General features: G+C 46.4%; 1 protein-coding gene across 4 annotated transcripts in view; it reads right to left on the bottom strand.

The window, feature by feature from the left end:
- Positions 1-13,844, bottom strand: part of LOC310768158 (neural-cadherin-like) — an 88,327-nt gene that overhangs the window by 57,370 nt on the left and 17,113 nt on the right. For all 4 annotated transcript variants that reach the window (XR_014551187.1, XM_083625881.1, XM_083625882.1 and 1 more), the window contains exons 2-3: positions 2,059-2,256; positions 677-902 (exon numbers count right to left, since the gene is read on the bottom strand). Coding sequence is in view for 3 of the 4 variants with exons in the window: in XM_083625881.1 (XP_083482007.1) it covers positions 677-902; positions 2,059-2,256 (424 nt within the window). In the remaining variant the exon portion in view is untranslated. The remainder of the gene's footprint in view (positions 1-676; positions 903-2,058; positions 2,257-13,844) is intronic.

Genomic DNA, 13,844 nt, shown 5'->3' with positions numbered 1-13,844 from the left:
CCCCCTCCACACACACACAAAATGGGGTACTATCTGTAGTATCAAGGGCCTCCAGGTCAGGAGATTTACTAGGCAACAATGGCTACGCGTCAATTATTTTATTCCCCCCAGTCCCCTGGAAAAAGCGTCATTTTGGGGCATTGTGGGAAATTAAAATAGCTGCTCAGCCAACAAGCATGAGGGGCTCAGGGTGGGCACTGGTACAAGTGGCACTTAGAATAATAGAAATGTAGTATTGGGAGGTGTACCAAGGATCATCTTGTCTAACCTTCTGCAACTTATCACAGCTCTGGGGCACAGCAGCTGCCTGGATGTGCCAACTACTGTATGTGTCTCTACTTCCAGTATTCCTGTCCCCATCTGTTCCTTAGACGCAGCTCAGTTCCAGCTACAACAAAATTATGGAACTTTATTAGCTGATTTTCTGTGCCTTGAGGTTTTCTGTTTGCACTATTCAACCTTTTGATTAAACCAATCGACCCCCTGCTTGTGCTGTCTTCTGTAAGGTGTTCCCCAATTCAATACAGTAATTTAGGACTCATAATTTATTAACATGCAGCACACATCAGCTGAACTTAAACTTTCTTTCTCGCTGATAAAGCTAACTGAAGAGGCCTGTTCTCAAAATGCCATTAAAGGTGCAGGACACATCCTTCATCACAATTTTGGCACTCACGGTTCTCCCAGTGGCAGATTTTCAGGGACGTAAACGGAGTACGACGTGTTGGCAAACTGTGGCGCTCGACGTCCGGCAACTACAGACACTGAGGCAGGGGAGCCCTGGCGCCCTGGTTTGTCAGCTGCCAGCACAGTCAGCAAATATTCCCTCTCCTTCACCAGAGGCAAACCAGTTGTTTTGATCCAACCGGTATCTTTTTCCACTTCAAATCTGTTTTCTCCACCTGCGAAGGAACAAAAAAACCCAAACAACTACGTTCCAGACCGTGGTCAACAGACTCATGTTTTGAAGTGGGTAACTGGATTAACATTAAGCCTCACCCATGCTTTCAATTTGTTGGGGGTGGGGCTCCTTTGGGAGGAAGGGGCTGGATAGGGACATATAACCACAGGAGCTATCTCCACCTCTTAGCTGCAAATGTTCACTTGAAGGTTCTGACAGGCCCAGGAACTCGGGGTGGAAGGGGAGGAGAAATCAAGTTTCTTAACAGCTCGTAAGTGGCTCCTGGTTAGTTCAAGGAGGTAGACTGGAGTCAGCAGCAGATGGCATGGTGAGGCAAAGGCCGACATCCCAACAGATGAGTCGTGGCTTCCTTCCAGAAGGGGGGAGGTGGCAGCAAGGCCAGTGGGTCCAAATGTTCCTGCTGAGCCAATCTGCTGGGGTCCTTCCCAGAGAAGCTTGAGATGTATTTAACTACAGGTGAAACAGGTTGCACCTGGAACCTTCTGGACGCAAAGCATGTGCTCTCCAACTGACCTACAGCCCCTCCCTCTCATTCACCCCTTTGGGTAAACAAGACTCCCTCAAGTTCAGTCTGCCCTCAACCAGCCCACCAGCTGCCTGTATCCTTACTAACAATTAGTCTTGGTCAGGCTTCCTCAACCTCGGCTCTCCCAATGTTTTTGGCCTACAACTCCCATGATCCCTAGCTAGCAGGACCAGTGGTCAAGGATGATGGGAATTGTAGTCTCAAAACATCTGGAGGGCCAAGGTTGAGGAAGCCTGGCCTTGGGGGTGGCAGTGACTGTTAGCTTCCTCTTTCTCCTCTTAGTAGAACTCAGCAGGAACTTAGTGGAACTTTGTGGAACTCAGCAGGAAAGTGGAGAACACTGGTCTTCCTGTTGCATCTGCCTGTCTTTGTCTCTGGCGCCACCTGCTGTTGGCCTCCTTGCTTTTTACCCTTCTGGTCCCAATGGGCACCAGTCTCCACTGTCTTTAAATAATAGTTAATTTGACCGGGTTTTGATCAGAATGGTGTTGTAGAAATAAATACCAAAAAAGCCCCACAAAGTACAGAGTGAGACAGGAGGGGGTGGGGGTGGGAAATCCACAAATCCACACAGAAACACTCCACCTGTGCTTTTAGAAGCTGCATTTACCTTCTACCAGAAAATATTCAACAGCTCCATTTTCATCTTCATCTTGATCCTTAGCCAAGAGCTTGTACACTTTTGTGCCTGCTGCAGCTTTAGGGGAAACAGTTGCTAGGAAAGGGAAAGGCTCCATGACCCATTCAGGGACATTGTCATTTACATCTGTCACTGTGAGGTCCAAATGCACCAGGTACCAATTCTTTCCTGTTGGTTAAGAGGGAAAAGTGTGTTAGCATGAATGGACTTCTCAAGACAACAATAGTAGTGCTGTGAGGTTTGGAGGGGGTAGGCTGCATGCCAAGACCTTTCTCATCCCTGGATCCAGCAAGTGTTTAAATATAAGCCAGATGAGCTTCCTGAGGGGGTGATAACCTGGGTGATGGGCCATTAAGTGGAACAAAGGAATAGGCTTGAGACTGGAAAATGGGTGGGACCCCTTAGGCAGAAGGACAAATCCAGAGCTGAAATTTGCAGTGATGCGAGTCAAAAGAAAAGCAGCAAGCTGGAGAGAGAATCAGACCAATGCTTGGTTTCTGTCTGAATCCAAGGCTAAAGCTCTCTCTTTTGCAGTTTTCACATCTCTTCACATGTAGGTCATCTATCAACACATATACCATATTTTTCACTTGTTTGGTTAGCTTGTGTAACCTAACAACTGTTCAGTCGACTTTGGAGAGTTTCCTGCCATCTGTGCACAAGAAACTCATACCCTCTAATATTCCTCAAATAGGGACTTTTCTCACTTACCCACAACTGACCCTCTTCAACCCCACATTTTTTGTGTATTTCCTCCCCCCTCAAGCATTTCCTGTCGAAACAAGAGTGAGTGCCACCAGTACCACAACAACAGGATACAGCACACACACACCCTCCACCATCCTGAGAAATCTCCTTAATCCCAATTTTATTTTATTTTCTTCTTTGGGAGCTTTATAAAAAGAAAAACACACACACCAATACAGTCATGCCTCGGGTTACAGACGCTTCAGGTTGTGTGTTTTCCAGTTACGGACGCACCAAAACCTGGAAGTACCGGAACGGGTTACTTCCAGGTTTCAGTGCTCGCGCATGCGCAGGACTACTAAATCATGCTTTGCACATGCGCAGAAGCACCGAGTCGCAACCTGCGCATGCGCAGACATGCAGATTTCCTGCAGGCTGCAGATGCTGCAGGTTGCGAACGTGCCTCCCGCACAGATCACTTTCGCAACCTGAGTGTCCACTGTAAATGAATTTTAGAAAAAAGATAAGATTAGACCCAGAACCACAAAGCCCATTTATATATATATATATATATATATATATATATATATATATATAATCAGGACTCTTTGCACTTTGCTACTGCCTGGCATCCACCAAGAGCCTTTAAGAGCATCAGAAGCTGCTGACTCTTTTCCCGCTCACTCTGATCTCTGTGGTGTCTCCGCACTTGTGCGAAGAATTCGTGGCAGTTTCTGTCGCTGCTGTGGAGAGGGCCACAACTGGGCTGGTGTACATCATAAAGGAATTCTGGATGATTACGGCTGGTGTGTGGAGCACTGCGGTGTGTGGAAATGCCCATTTGTGCCCTACACAAGGGGGCCGTAATGTCTCAATTGGCCCTCGAGTTGAACAGAGAACTGCTAAAACGGCCTCCGCATCTGTTGCCATCTTGAATTATTTCTCAGCGTGCTTGAAGTCTGCCGTTGCAGGAAACATTCGAAATCTGGGGGCATGATCGCTGCTGCTGCGTTCTGGACAAATGGCGTGCAATTGCAAGCATCCTATACAGAAAGAAGCACACTCCTGGTGCACTAAAAAGAACACCCCGCTCCCTCATAGGGAGTGCTCTAAATATAAACCTTTGTCACATACCCTTTTATCTCGTAAACAGTATCATCTTCTTGTGGTACTCTTAATATCCCTGAAGCACCTCTAGGGCAAGCAGTATAATACACTTGCTTTCCTTCTCAACTACCTCCCTGCTGCCCTGGTGGGGGGGAGAAAAAGAACCTATGTGGCTGGGAAGTGTATTTTTTACTTCAAATATAGGAGTTTTACCCTTTACAGTAGATTTCCAGTGATACCATTAGAGTAGACTTTGGAGAGGGTCCAAAAAAACAACAGCGCATTTTGAAGTATAGTTAACACATAACCATCTAAAAGGGTTATGTGCACTGACAGCCAGTGTGGTGTAGTGGTTAGTGGGAGAGACCAGGGGTCAAGTCCCCACTCAGCCAAGAAGCTCACTGGGTGACCTTGGGCCAGCCACTGTCTCTCAGCCTAACCTACTTCGCAGGGTTGTTGTGACGACAAAATGGAGAGAGGGGAAACCACGTACGCCACCTTGAGCACCATGGAAGAAATGCAACAGGTATAACAAATGAAGAGACAGGACCATGGAATCCAAAGTCCAAAACTAATTTCACCCACTGAATATCTCTTCTTTGTCCTTCTGTTTACCCGTCAGGGATCTGTACAATGTGTCACATGGTAAGAGGTCTGTCGGGATGTCTCACGACAAGGTAGCAAGTTTAGCCTGTACTATCATAATCTGATGTCTATAAACAACCAGTAAGTGGATTCCGGTTAGGAAAATTCCCTGGCGTAGTGATTAACTATGCCAAGTTTCTTAGTATAGACTCCAAAGCATTAACCTTTTATAACCCTTAAGTACTTTCTGTCCTTTCTAAAAATAAGAGTGGGATCCTCAACCACCCACCACCCCACACCAACATCCACAGAGCTGAGCAAGATTATGTCCATTGCACCACAATGAAACTGGTTTTTTACAAGCGTGAAGGTTAATAATAATAATAATTTATTATTTCTACCCCAGCCACTCTGGGCGGCTTCCAACAGAATATTAAAATACAATAATCTATTAAACATTAAAAGCTTCCCTAAACAGGGCTGCCTTCAGATGTCTTCTAAAAGTCCGGTAGTTGTTCTTCTCTTTGACATCTGATGGGAGGGCGTTCCACAGGGTGGGTGCCACTACCGAGAAGGCCCTCTGCCTGGTTCCCTGTAACTTGGCTTCTCGCAGTGAGGGAACCGCCGGAAGGCACTCGGCACTGGACCACGATGGGGGTGGAGACGCTCCTTCAGGTATACTGAAGGTTAAACTTTGTTCAGACCGCAAAATCCTTTTTGATAATTTTCCGTGCGGATTTGGGGGCCAATAAGTAAGCAGAGAGATGCAAGATGCAGAGGGCGGGGTAGGCAGGTTGCAAAAAAAAACCTAGTACAAAGGCACATCACACTAGGGCAGGGATTCTACAAAACAAGGAAACCAGCACTGAGAAGACCCTGTCCTGGGCCAGCGCTAACTGGGCAGCCCCTGGGGGTGGCCCCACCACCAACAAAGTCTCACCTGTTAGGGAGGGTCCACTGTGGTTGGTACTGAGGAAGGCACTCGTTCAGGTATTTGGGTCCCAAGCCATTTAGGGCTTTGTATGCTAGCACCTGTACCTTTAATCAGGCCCAGCAGTTCACTGGCAGCCAGTGCAGGGCTTTTAGGACCAGTGGCACAAGGTCCCTTCATGCTGCCCCTCTTAGCAACCTAGCAACTGCACTCTGCACTAGCTGCAGCCGCTGGACTGTCTTCAAGGGCAGCCCTGTATAGAGCACATTACAGTAGTCCAAGCAAAAAAAAAAATTATCTAGAGCATGGACAATTGAGGCCAGGCTACCCCGGTCCAGAAATGGCCTCAGCTAGCCCCCTTGTCCTCACTGCCTCCCTCGTATGTTTACTTAACATGCCTCCATTAGTTTCAATAAGCAGATTGCAAACTGTTCACAGAGGGGAACAAATTATCAAGGATTTGTGAGCAATTTGGAGGGTGGGGAAGTGTCTGCAAAGCTCCTCAAGGTCTTGCAAGCTTTTCACAGAGCCTGCTCCCAAATCCCTGGCAGTTTTCAAAGTGAACGGACAAGGTTGTTCTCCTGTTCCTAACACACAATTTGCTGGCCTGTAAATCTGCGCTTTTAAATTGGCCAGCAGGATCCAGAACAGGCCATCCTGTCCCTCGTAAACCGAGGCACAATCACACTACACTCTTAAACCTGCTTATTTATTGGAATTGTTTATATATCCAGCCTTTCAGGATACGGATTTCTTCCAAGGAAGCTTGCAAGAAACATTACACTACATTTAAGACCACAACAAAGCATTATAACAAATATATAAATAGAATATTAAAGTACCAAAGAAAAAAGTCATCAGTACCTTTCCCACAGGGCTGTTGGTGGTAGAATGGCTGGAGAAAACTACAGTGCCCAAAATTCTTTGGCTAGGGTGCTTTAAATGTATAGTGTGTATGAAACTCCTCCCACTCTCCCCTATGTGGCAATGCTGAAGTGAGAAGCCTTTTAAAGAAGATCAAGCCAGATGGGTGCAGGATATGAACACCCTTCACACATTTGCAGATGTGCAGCTCTTTAATGAGATATGGTGTTACATCTGCCCATTTTATTGCACGAAAATTATCTCTGATTGCATCAGTTGGAATGGAAAAATTGGGACATTGAAACTATGTATGCAAACATGTAGATAAAAAGGTAAAGGACCCCTGGACGGTTAAGTCCAGTCAAAGGCGACTTGGGGTTGTGGCGCTCATCTTGCTTTCAGGCTGAGGGAGCAGGCGTTTGTCCACAGACAGCTCTCCGGGTCATGTGGCCAGCATGACTAAACTGCTTCTGGCATGACGGGACACCAGAGTGCACGGAAACACCGTTTACCTTCCCGCCGCAGCGGTACCTATTTATCTACTTGCACGGGCGTGCTTTAGAACTGCTAGAAGCTGGGACAGAGCAATGGGAGCTCACCCCGTCATGGGGATTTGAACCGCCTACCTTCTGATCAGCAAGCCCAAGAGGCTCAGTGGTTTAGACCACAGCGCCACCCACATCCCTACGCGAACATGTAGAACATGCTAGCTAGAGACTCCTCAGTTGGATGGCCCCTGCATCTAGAAAAGACTACGGCCACTTGCAAATCCAGCCCCACTTCCCACAAACTCTAACGGTGACATCTCTGACTTCCTCCTGCACCACCCGCCACAGTTAAAAGAGTTGCAGTGCAGAGATTTAGACAGGGCTGCACATTTCTGTGCCGTGGCCTACAAACACGACCAGACAAGTTGTGGAAACAAATCTCACAGCGCCCGGCAAAGCATAAGCCAACAAGGGCTTGCCAGAGGACTGAGGAAGCGATGAAGGGACTGACACGGACAATAATGTATAATGCATGCAGGCGAGGGCATGTGGAGGGATTTCCAAGCCACCCTTGCAGGGGAGAGAGGCTGCCTTACATTAAGCAGCACCAGCAGCTGTTCTGAAGGGTGTTCTTCATTCATGCTGGTTAATTCAATCTGTGCTCTCAAATAATTAAAGCTCTTTAAAAAAAAAAGAACTGCAGAAATGTTTTATATTTGTTGTTAGCCACCCTGAGCCCAGTTTTTAAACCGAGAAGGGCGGGATATAAATTATTATTATTATTATTAATCCTGCAGGACATCTGAGTTTGTGTGCAAAACTGGCCACTGCATCAGGTATAAAGGTGGAAAGCAGAATGCTGACTTAGAACTACCCAGCAAACCACGTCCAAATTAAATTGATTATTTGATTATTTGGTTAATTGGAACCAACGACTGAAAGAATGATCTTCCTCTCCGCACACAGGGGTCCGAAGCTGAAAGACAGAAAATGTACCCTGCTTGCAGTCCCAAAGCATCTAACAGGCGAATGCCTTCTGCTCACTTTCTCCAAGATTTGGGAAGAGCTTCCTTTGGCCCTCCTTGTATCACATCACCACTGTTGTGAGCTCTGGCCTTCCGCCAAAGTCCACATCATTTTACTTGGGGCAGGGGAGGGAAGGAGTGGCCAGCATCCATTCCACACTGGGGTTCTTAAGCCAGCCCTGATATGCATAAACCATGTTGATATTGGGTGTGTGTGTGTGTGTGGAAAGACATGCACAAGAGTAGCAAGGGAGAGAGTAGCAGCTAGAAGTCTTGTTGGTATAAAGGATCCTACAAACACAACCAGACAAGTTGTGGAAACAAATCTCACAGCGCCCGGCAAAGCATAAGCAATATGTAATAAGTGTTAAACAGGAGGTGTGTGGAAATGTACCCAAACGTTATATATTGCCATTGCTCTGAACACACAATTTCCCTCTTGAAAACCCTACTCTCACTTCCTGTCTCCTTTTGGGCTCAGCACACACTCCTCATTCTCACCATCAAAGCCATCCACAGCCTTGTTACACACACACACACACACACACACACACACACACACACATCCAATGCAGAGAGGAACATCAGAAGCTGCTTCATGTCTTTTCTATCACATATTACCCGGTCCTTTTATCTTTTTTTGTTTTGATTTCATGTGTTTCTGTCTTGTTTTGCATTTAAATCCTGTTTATAATTCATTACTGTAAGTTACTAATGGAAACAAAGAATCACAAAGTTGGGAGGGTGCCCCCCAAGGGTCTAGTCCAGCCCCTTGCAATGCAGGAGTCTCAACAAAATAATCCCTGGCAGATGCTCATCCAACCATTGCTTAAAAACCTCCAACCAAGGAAAGTAGTCCATTCCCCCATCCAACAGCTCTTACAGTCAGAAAGTTCTTCCTATGGAACTTTATGTTACGGGGCAGAATACAAAGTTCATTAATGAACAGATTAAATAATCTGGAGGTGCCTGGGATTGAATCTGCATACTTCTGCATGCAAAGCAGGTGCTCTACCACTGCTCATGGCCTTGCCTTATTCAGCTCCACCACCCAAAGGTCTCCCCTTCCTTCAAACAGCTCCACTCTTCCTCATTTCTCCTTTTACCAAGAACTGCATCCCACAACATCTGTGTGAGGCCATCTCACTCCTTCACTTACTCCATTTCTCACCTTTTCCAAGATGTGCAAACTCTGCCTCCATAACATCCTCCAATTTCCCCCAGTATCTGGTGCCCTTTGGATGTGGTTTGACTACAACTCTCATCAACCCTGCTCACTGGTTGGGGCTGATGGGAGTTGTGGTCCAGAACATCTGGCACCAGGTTGGGGAAGACTGCCCTAATCTAACTAAACCGAAGTACATGCATATGAAATGAATTTGCATTTTACCTCTGTTTTCTCTGGCCACCATCTCCTTTAGTTCCCTCTGTTGTGTTGATTCATACACTGTAAGCAAACCGAGGGAAAGGCCTCTCCTCTTTGACATTATGCAATGCTGGTGCTCTAACAGCAAAAAAATCTTTAATAAAAGCAGTAGTAGCAATAATACTAGCCTTGGAAATCACACTGCTGGTTCCACAAGCACCTTCTGTTCCCATTGCAGACCAGCCAGAGAAGAGCAAAGAGCGAAAAAGGTTCAGCCATGCTGAGGACTGCTGGGGCTAGCGATTGACTGGAAACACAAACATCCATCCTGCTCAAAAGTCTTCGTGTGTGCAAGCCCTAGGGCTGGGCGATATATTGACCGGTTTGAAGTCCATATCGCGATATTAGTTTCATAATTTTTGACCTGGCAATATATCACAAATCATGAGGGTGTGCGCGGGTGGGTGTGCGCGCGTGCTATGCAAAAATCACAATGCAGGAAATACCATGAAGCCTGCATTGCTCCATCCTTATTTCAGACATCGTGATAGATCGGTATATCACTATATTTAACTGGTGATATATCATGATGTTGAAAACCAGAAATTGCCCAGCCCTAGCAAGCATGCTTACCAATGTCAGTTGCTACATGATGCTAATCACACACCACAGCCTATTTCATTAATCTACCCACATAACAATATAGATCATTTATTAGTGGGTTCCAAGTGCATCAAGGAGTTAATGTTGAATTCTATCCAGGTGGTGCTTCTAAGTGCTGTACTCTAAATTTTATTCGTGTGTGTGTGTGTGTGTGTGTGTGTGCACAGACACACACACGAGAATGTGATAAAGCTCCCTCTTAGCAACCCAGCTGAGGAAGGTCAGAAGTCACCTTTTGTTTGGAATTTATTCTGGTACATTGTTTGCAAGTGGCTTTTAAAGATGTCATCACTGGAGCAAAACGAGTCCCCTTTCACACTGGGGGGATAGAAGAACTTTATCAAACAAACAAGATTAAGTTTGACCCCTGAACTACAGCACACAGACTTTGGGACTATGACGACAAAGTGTCAAATCAAAAAGGGTGTTTTTAGCCTACGGGGCATCATTTCCCCCTCATTCCTGCTCCCAAGGATCTTCAGGACCATGACGACTGCTAAGTTCTGCTGGCAGAAAACTTGAGAGAGGGAGAAATGGAAATATTTTTTAAAAAACAAGATGAGTTTGACCTTTTATTTCTGTTGCCAAAGGACAGAAATTTGTCATCTCCCACCCGCACCCGGTATCTTTGCAACAAACAGAATGCTTGCTACGAATCTGAACGACTGGCACAAAGCATGCATGTTTTGAGTTATTACTCTGGCTTGAAGGTCTATAATTATTGATGACAGCTGATCTTTCTTGTCCAAGCTAATTTTGCTGCAGTGTTGGGATTCTTGTACCGCTGCACAGCCTGGGTTCTGCAACAGACTCTCACCCACACAGAAAATACAGTGTCAGGTAGGAACTAGACGGGATAGCCAACGTAGCTCCTGCTGCAAGAGAACCACAGTCCTGGATCCCTACCTCACTGGTAACTTCCAGTAATAGAAAATGCACAGCAAAATAAACTACTGGACTCTCTCCCACAGGAAGCCGTGATGGCAGCCAACTTGGGTGGCTTTGAAAGAGGATTAGATAAATTCATGGAGGAGAGTAAGGCCATCATTGGCTACTAGCCATGATGGCACTGCTCAGCCCCCAACATCTAGAGGCAGCGATGCTTCTGAGTATCAGTTGCTGAAAACCACAGGAGGAGAGAGTGCTGTTGTGCTCAGGTCCTGTTTGCAGGTTTCCCACTGAGGCATCTGGTCAACCACTGTGGGGACAGGATGCTGGGCTAGATGGGCCATTGGCCTGATCCAGTAGGCTCTTCTCATGCTTGAATATCCCCAACACACGGCAAGCAATGAAGCATAATGATATCACATCATGCACTACTCTGTGGCACTAGATCAACTTTTGCCCTCCTGGCAATTGCTGGATCAGCTGAGCTGCTGCTTTCAGAAGCAGTCACATTTTCCTTGTATAGTTCATCATAGAAATCTGCCTTATACCAGGTCAGATCCCAGCACAGAGCGCAGTTTTGTCTACTCTGACAGGCAGCAGCTCTCCAGGATCTGATTCAGAGGCTTTCCCTACTGCCTGGTTCTTGTAACTGGAGATGCCACAGGTTGAATCTGGGATCTTCAGTATGCATTTCTATCTCCACAATTCTTTGATTTCTCTTTGACATCTTCTCCAGTGTATGATTTTCAGTAAATGCATTTTCTTGCTCCTTATTAAACTTTAAGGCTTCAGAGACTCCCTGGTCCCATCCTTCATCAGTCAAGGCAACTCATTTTCCAAGAACAAAAGAAGAGCCCTGCTGGATCAGGCCAATGGCCCATCTAGTCCAGCATCCTATCCCCACAGTAGCTAACAAGATGCCCCGATGGGAACCCCATGAGCAAAACCCAAGCACAAGAGCAGTCTCTCATCCTGTGGTTTCTAGAAACTGGCATAAAGCAAGTTATGAAGTAGTTTCTATCTACTTTATTGCATGACAGTAGACTGCCATAGGAGTATTTATCAAGATACAATGCACAAAAAGAGTATTTCCTTACTAGCTAGACTATTTGGATTCTCCAAATGCATCATGCAAGTGTACCCAGCAGTAAATCCAAACAAGGTTAATGAAACCTACTCTCAGGTACATTTACACAGCATTTCAGATTAGTTCCAATCACTTTGACAAAGCAAGTTTTTATTTGAATCTAAGTAACATGTTTAGATCACACCTTTCCTTGGACAGGGTCATGAACAGTGGTTCAGTCTCCAAACCAAGGGGCAGTCAGATAGATCATCAGGAGGACCAACGGCACAAGCAATGGGCATCCTGAACCCAGGCTCAGATCCCAACCTGGAACTTCAGCCCATCAGCTGAGAGATCTTCAACCAGATATCCTTGAATTGGGAGTCCCAAAGATAGCAAACCATGGACCAGATTCTTCTGAGGGACCAACCCCATAATGGGAGTCAACAGAGAGATGAGCAAGTGATAAGCTCCAGGCCAGAGGTCTGCTCCTATAAAGCCTTCACTACTCAGGAACAGGGTTGAACAGGGGTGGGGGAGAAACACACAGGGGGAGGACATAAGGGATGAGGAATCTGGGGTCCTCCAGAACTCCATCAGCCCCAGAAAATAAGGTCAAATATGATGGGAGCTGGAGTTCAACAGCAGCTGGAAAGCCACAGGTTTTCCGTGCCTGATATAAGGGCTCAGTTGAGTCCAAGGCCAGGGGTTCCCAAAATGTATTCTGCAGATCACTAGAGTCCTGTGAACTTCAGGTGCTCCGTAGCATATCTCTAAAAATGCAATCAAAAATCATACACATCTAGCACAGTGCATTACAATTGCTACAACAGGCAGAAAAACTGAGTGATCTAACCAAGACCTTCACTGAATTTCAAGTGGTTCATGGGCCAAAAAAAGGTGGGGAGAATCACTGCCCTCAGCATCAGAGCATTTGAGTACATTGGCTGCTTAGAACTATCCAAGGTCCTGAAACTCCTGCCCTGGCCTTATCTACCACCCTAATGGATAGATTACCTGTACAGTGGTAAAGGTAAAGGTAAAGGGACCCCGACCATTAGGTCCAGTCGTGACCGACTCTGGGGTTGCAGCGCTCATCTCGCTTTATTGGCCGAGAGAGCCTCCGAGTCAGCTTCCGAGTCATGTGGCCAGCATGACTTAGCCCATTCTGGCGAACCAGAGCAGTGCATGGAAACGCCGTTTACCTTCCTGCCGGAGCGGTACCTATTTAGCTACTTGCACTTTGACGTGCTTTCAAACTGCTAGGTTGGCAGGAGAAGGGACCGAGCAACGGGAGCTCACCCCGTCACGGGAATACAAACCGCCAAACTTCTGATCAGCAAGTCCTAGGCTCTGTGGTTTAACCCACAGCGCCACCTGCATCCCAGTACAGTGGTACCTCTGGTTAAGTACTTAATTCATTCCGGAGGTCTGTTCTTAACCTGAAACAGTTCTTAACCTGAAGCACCACTTTAGCTAATGGGGTCTCCCACTGCCGCCACGCCATCGGAGCACGATTTCTGTTCTCATCCTGAAGCAAAGTTCTTAACCCGAGGTATTATTTCTGGGTTAGAGGAGTCTGTAAGCTGAAGCAGATGTAACCTGAAGCGTATGTAACCCGAGGTACCACTGTAAATGGACCAACCCTCTCCACTTCCCTTGAGATCCTTTGCTAGGCCCCTGGGCTCCTTCTTGCTGTCAGATCAAGTAGCTGAAACCAGATACTAACTAACCCCCTCTCAGTCTTAACCCACTGAATCTTGGCCTCTGCGACAAGTGGCATCAACACTCTGGCCTCCTGTGTGACCAAGAGGCAGGAGAGCCACAGGAAATAGTACCGTGTTTACTCCACACCATAATGAAGCTATAAATCCAGAGAGCAGTAGTTACTACAGTTTTACTACCAGAGCTAACAATGCCAAGAGCAAACAGGAACAGGAATAAATAATGTTTCTTATTTGTAGTAGGCTAATAAGAGGACCTTTAAGTAACAGGCAAGGCATGGATGAAGAGAAGCCACGGGCTTACAGTGAGTTAGGGGCAAATCAGAAAGAGTCCAGCTGCTGTATCAGACCAAGGCCTATCT

Source organism: Podarcis filfolensis (genome assembly GCF_964270895.1).
Source record: "Podarcis filfolensis genome assembly, chromosome: 8".
Taxonomy (NCBI): domain Eukaryota; kingdom Metazoa; phylum Chordata; class Lepidosauria; order Squamata; family Lacertidae; genus Podarcis; species Podarcis filfolensis.
Note: the sequence above shows the minus strand (reverse complement) of the source record. Positions and strands in the feature narration are given on the sequence as shown.